This window comes from Lucilia cuprina, chromosome 5, assembly GCF_022045245.1.
Source record: "Lucilia cuprina isolate Lc7/37 chromosome 5, ASM2204524v1, whole genome shotgun sequence".
Taxonomy (NCBI): Eukaryota; Metazoa; Arthropoda; class Insecta; order Diptera; family Calliphoridae; genus Lucilia; species Lucilia cuprina.
The window spans coordinates 50241605-50247604 of NC_060953.1; the positions used below are offsets into that span (position 1 = coordinate 50241605).

General features: G+C 27.9%; 1 protein-coding gene across 1 annotated transcript in view; it reads right to left on the reverse strand.

The window, feature by feature from the left end:
• The window catches only part of LOC111680397 (dynein axonemal heavy chain 3), a 110243-nt gene extending 108917 nt beyond the window's left edge, over nt 1-1326 (reverse strand). The window contains exons 1-2 of the mRNA XM_046952533.1: nt 938-1326; nt 649-873 (exon numbers count right to left, since the gene is read on the reverse strand). Of these exons, the coding sequence (XP_046808489.1) occupies nt 649-873; nt 938-1172 (460 nt within the window). The 5' untranslated portion in view covers nt 1173-1326. The remainder of the gene's footprint in view (nt 1-648; nt 874-937) is intronic.
• Nucleotides 1327-6000: the final 4674 nt, after the last annotated feature.

The following is a 6000-nucleotide window of genomic DNA, read 5'->3' on the forward strand; positions in this document are numbered from 1 at the left end:
TTATGGATTCACACCTAATTCAAACTCTACGTACTTAATTTCATATTTCTTCAATATTATAGAAAATTTAAAAAGTAACTTTTTAAAAACAAAAAAGTACCAAAATGTTCACTTTTTTCGGTTTTCACCTAATTCCGACTATTCATATTTAATTTCATTATTCTTGGTTTAATATTACAGAAAATTTAAAAAGTACCTTTTGTAGAACGAAAAAGTACAAAAAAAATATCTATTGATGTGTTCTCATCTAATGCTTGTTCTATATTCTTAATTTCATTTTTCAGGGTTCATTATTATAAAAAATTTAAAAAGTACCTTTTGTAGAACGAAAAGGTACTAAAAATCCTTTTTGATGTGTTCTCATCTAATCCTTGCTCTATATTATTATTTTATGTTTCTGAGTTCATTATTATAGAAAATTCGAAAAGTACCTTTTTTAAATGAAAAAGTACCAAGAAGTACCCTTGTATGGATTCTCATCTAATTTCGAATCTAAATAAAACTTATAGAAGTTTTCTTTAAAAAAGAAAACTGTTAAGCTTTTTCTCTTAAAAATGAAATAAGATATTAAAACTGAAGCACTTTCCACTTTTAAATTAACTAATTAAAACATTAAGTTTTTATACATAATAAAATTAATTCACTTACCATCAAAACCATAGAAATGCAGTTTCTTATTACGAAGCATTTCGAATTTCTGTGGCATAACAATGTCTTTCAATTGTAATTTTAGTAAATTGTCATCAACATCATTATTAGTATAATCATCAGCGCATTCATCACTTTGCAATGCAACAACATTCTCAATATCATATTGATGAAATTCCAATTCTTTATTACAACGCCCGGTTATGGCATTCGATTGCATGTGAGCTGCAAATAATTAAAAGAAATGTTTATTTCATATAATGAATAGTGAGTGAATTTTTTGATTTACAAATTTTCTCTATGATAAACTCTTTAACCGGATCCAGTGGTAATTCATCGTATTTATATTTTAAATTATAGAATGGACAGTCGACCAAAGGTCGTGGTTTTAACTGAGCAGCCACTAAAGTTTTACGTTCAGTTTTACAAAGAGCTTCCTCGGCTGGACGATTAATGATTTTTTGACGTCGCTGCGGTTTGCAATATGGACGTTTTTCAGGTTGTGTCTTTATGACTTTCTTCATGCTGCTGCTGCTGCTAGTGATGATGATGAAGTCTATTGTTTTTTTTTTTTTGTGGTTGTCTTTAAATATTTATTTAAATTCTATAGATATATTTAATATTTTTTATTTTATTATTTATATCTTTCTTTAAACGATTTCAGTTAAATTCGACAGTTTGTTTAAAACCATGTTGTTCTATTTTATTTTTTACAAAATTGAAATGTCAATCATTTGAATTGAGTATGTTCAGTTTAGTTTTAATTCTTTTCATGTTTTTACTTATGTTTATTTGTTTTTTATCATTATTATTATTATAAATAAACATTGTTAGGGCAACCAAACAAGCAGCTTTGTTGCATTGGCAACCATAATATGCATCAGCTTTATGTCTACGTTAGCAAAAATATTTCTAGTTCTTGGTGCTGCCATATAGTTATACCAAGAAATCATAAGCCGTTGCAATAACAGCTGCAATTGCACTTAGTGTTATTATTATAAGTGTTTTTTTTATTCATGCAGGGATGTGTGAATATAAATATTTTGAATTGCACAAAATTAGAAAAATAAAAAAATTGAAAATTTTTCTATTAAAAGAGACATATTGAAAATTTTAAAAAATTTCTATAAAAAGAGAATTTTTTTTATAAATTTTCTGTAAAAAGATTTTTTTATTTTTGTTTAAAAAGAGAAATTTTGAGAAATTTTTTGTAAAAAAAAGATAATTTTTTGTATAAAAAAAGAAAAAATTCCAAAAAATATATAGAACATATGAGAACAATAATTTATCCAAAATTTTCTACAAAAAGAAACAATCATGATGTAAAAAGTAAGGTGGGGGCGTTTCGGCAACAAACACAATATTTTTTGTTGCCTAGAGTTAGGTTTTGTCAAAATGAAATTTCTAAAATTGAAAAATAATAAACATTGGAAAGAAATAGTTCTTGTGTATTTCACAATATTACCACAAAACCTTCGTTACATTTAACTTGTATCTGCAGCATGACAATGTTTTAAACTTTCTTCATTTGAATTTTCTTATTTGAAAACTTTTTATGAACATTTTAATTCATAATTTTAAATTTATTTTTTTTTTGCTTTGAAAACACAAATATAATTTTTTAGAATAAACAAATAAAAATCAGCTGCCTTAACGATCTCACCTTACTTAGTGCATCCTGGAAACAATTTTCAAAAAATGTTCTACAAAAGAGAAATTTTCCAAAAATCCTCTACAAAAAGAGAAATTTTCCAAAACTCTTCTTCAAAAAAAATAAATTTTCAAATATTCTATAAAAAGAGAATTTTTCAAATATATAATTATAAACGAGAAAATTTCAAGAATAAAAATAAATTTTTTAATGAAACACCTTTTAAAAATCTACAAAATGAGAAATGTTAAATGAAAGATTTTCTATAACAATTCGTCGTCAATTGGTTGAAAAGATAAATTTTAGTAAGTTTTCTATAAATAGAGAAATTTTAATAAGTTTTTTATGAAAAGAGAAATTATCATAAATATTCATTTTTTTTAATTTTTTAAAAAAGCGATATTGAAAAAATGTTTAAAAATTTTCTATAAAAAGATATATTTTTTTTAATTTTTTCATAAATAGAGAAAATTTGCAAAATATTTCATAAAATGAGATATATTGTACAAATTTCTATAAATAGATACATTGTGTAAAACTTTATATAAAGAAGAACTTTTCTAAAGATTTCTGATGATCAAATTAAATGTCAGAAAGTGATTTACATATATAATGAAAAACGTATAGAAAATTTTATATAAAATAAAACAAATTCTGTATATCGATTTTCTGAAGAGAAATTAGTCTTCATCATTTTAAAAATTGTCTAGAGAAGTAGAGCTTTTAAATATTTTCTAAATAAAGTGATTTTTTACGAAAATTCTCAGAGAAAGAGAGAGAGAGAGAAATTTTCAAAAATGTTCTATAAAAAAGAGAAATATTCGATTCGATAAAGAGTTGTTTTAGTTAAGACCTTAAATCAATTTATAACATAAACTTTCTAAATTAATATCCATTTTAACAAAACTTTTAAAACATTTGGCAAAAATGACTAATGACTGCTGCTAATGCGATTCCCTTCGTGTACAAATTTCCAATTTGCTAAACAGTGAAAAAAATTAATCAGCATTTGAACAATTAATTCTTGTGATTAATATTTTCGAGAAGCATAAAAAAAGAATATTTTTGCATGTATTTGAAAAATGATTTTGAAACACAGGATTACTCTCTCCCTTTTGTAAGTGTTATGAGCAGCACGTGACCGGTATTTATGAACGTTTGCATGCAACATGATCTTTAAATAAATAAATTATATATACGGTCTTAAAGTTTTCTCTTTTCAATAATTTTAAAGGTCAGTGTTGACTGTAGTATTGTACATATTTTTGTTGTTAACTCTTGTTGCAGTAGAAAGTCATTACATGCAACAGTTTTGTTATGTGTTTTCAATTTTCCAAACATTGGCAATGGACGACGCGTCGTAGTATTGACGTGTACATGTATATATTGTAAATTTGGGTATGGGTTGTGAACGTGTATGCTTGTATTTTTCGTGTTTTCTTTTTGTTTCCGAAAAAAACCCTGCCAATGTGATTTACACTTTAAAACTAAAATAAAAGCCACTAAAGAAGAAACACACAAGTGTTTCTATTCTTTATACTCGTAAAGCACTTAAATGAGTTTAAGCTAGAGTAATAGCGACGTAGTGCAGACTTTTGAAGTTTTAGGAAAAAAGAACTAGGGCCCAATTAACACAGGCCAAGTGTAGTGGAGAGCAGAGTTAGAATAGAGTAGAGTTAGAGTTAAAGTTAGAGTTAGAGTAGAGTTAGAGTAGAGTTAGAGTAGAGTTAGAGTAGAGTTAGAGTAGAGATAGAGTAGAGTTAGAGTAGAGTTAGTGTAGAGTTAGTGTAGAGTTAGAGTAGAGTTAGAGTAGAGTTAGAGTAGAGTTAGAGTAGAGTTAGAGTAGAGTTAGAGTAGAGTTAGAGTAGAGTTAGAGTAGAGTTAGAGTAGAGTTAAAGTAGAGTTAGAGTAGAGTTAGAGTAGAGTTAGAGTAGAGTTAGAGTAGAGTTAGAGTAGAGTTAGAGTAGAGTTAGAGTAGAGTTAGAGTAGAGTTAGAGTAGAGTTAGAGTAGAGTTAGAGTAGAGTTAAAGTAGAGTTAGAGTAGAGTTAGAGTACAGTTAGAGTTAGAGTAGAGTTAGAGTAGAGTTAGATTAGTGTTCGAGTAGTGTTGGAGTAGAGTTAGGGCAGAGTAGAGTACAGTAGAGCAGAGTAGAGTGAAATATAGTATTTTAGAGTAGAGCAGAGCAGGTGGGTAGAACAGAGTTGGAGTAGAGTAGAGTTGCCACGATTTTACCTGTAGTTACCAGACAGAGTACTTCCCACACCAAGCTGAACGTAAAGAACTGTTGCCTTCATTTTCAACTTCCTTCTTTTAGTTGTTGATTATAAAGCACGTATAAAATTGCTTACAGCCTGTGAAAACAGTGCAATACAAATGTACATGTCAGTGTGATTGACTATCTGCATATGAAATGCATACACACTCAAACACACTTATACATGCATATGAGTGAATGTCTGGGAAAGTGTTATGGTCGTAGAATTCAGGATTGCACAGTTAACAACCGTGGATTTTTAGAACTATTTCATGCACTTTCAGAAACACTTACATACACCATGGGAAAAGTGAAAAGATGAAGAAAAAGACAAAAAAAGTAAAAAAAGAAGAAGCTGTTAAAAAAAAAGAAACGTAAATTTATAAAACGTTTGGCTGATGCAACAAGCTTTGCTGCTGTCAATTGAAAACGTGCCAACAATTTGCTACGGCGTTTAATCGTACTTTGCACCCGTAGCAAGTGAACGAACATGCAACACAACGAAACAAATTATAAGAAAAACTGTAAGAAAAAAAAGATATCCTGAAAAATATTGCATGTATGTAAGCGTATTTTAATACATGAATTTCATATATACAGATTCATTTGTATATGTATGTACATGTGTGCATCTTTTAACTGAACTACAAGGTCTCAAAACGCATTTACCATTTGTTTCAGTATTCACAGGTTGTTGTTGTGCCATTGTTGCTTTAGTGTTGTAAATCTTCTTGTTGCCATAGTTAGATTTGTGTTACAGTTACTTGTTGTAAGTATGCAAAATGGTATCTTACACTTACGTTCGTTACAATATTTATTTAAAGTTATTTCGCTAGTGTGTAAAGTCGTTATTTTTGTTTGGCGTTGGGTTGTTTTTCTTCTTTTGTTTTCTTTTAATATTTGCCATCTCTTAATTTGTCGAATTTTATTATTATTTATGTATGTATGTTGCCACACACAGTGTGGCAATGTTGTGACAAACTGTTGTTAAAAATTTGTTGATTGTGGCTTTGCTGCTGTTGTTTTACACAGCTTTGCGGTTTATTAAATCTTAAGAAGTTATTTTTTTCTGTTTATTTATTTATTCTATAAGACTTTTCAAGTTGTCGTGTTACTTTTTTGTGAAAAGTACAACAGCTTGCTTCAGTTTTGCTTATAAGATGTCATTCTTTTCATTTTTTGTCTGAAGAAATTTTTTATGCAAGATGAGTGCTGGAAAAAGTTTTGCTATTAATGGTTAATTAAATAACATTATTTTATTATTTATGTTGATTTTGATAGGTGTTTTGCACTTTTAGATGCTTCTAAACAAAACTTTTGTTTTGTCACATTATACAAATTTGTTCTTTTACAGTTGAAGGTAGAGTTATAGGAGAGTAAGAGCAAAAACTAGAGTTAGATATTTTTTTAGTACATTTAGAGTAGAGTAGAGTTATAGTAGAGTTA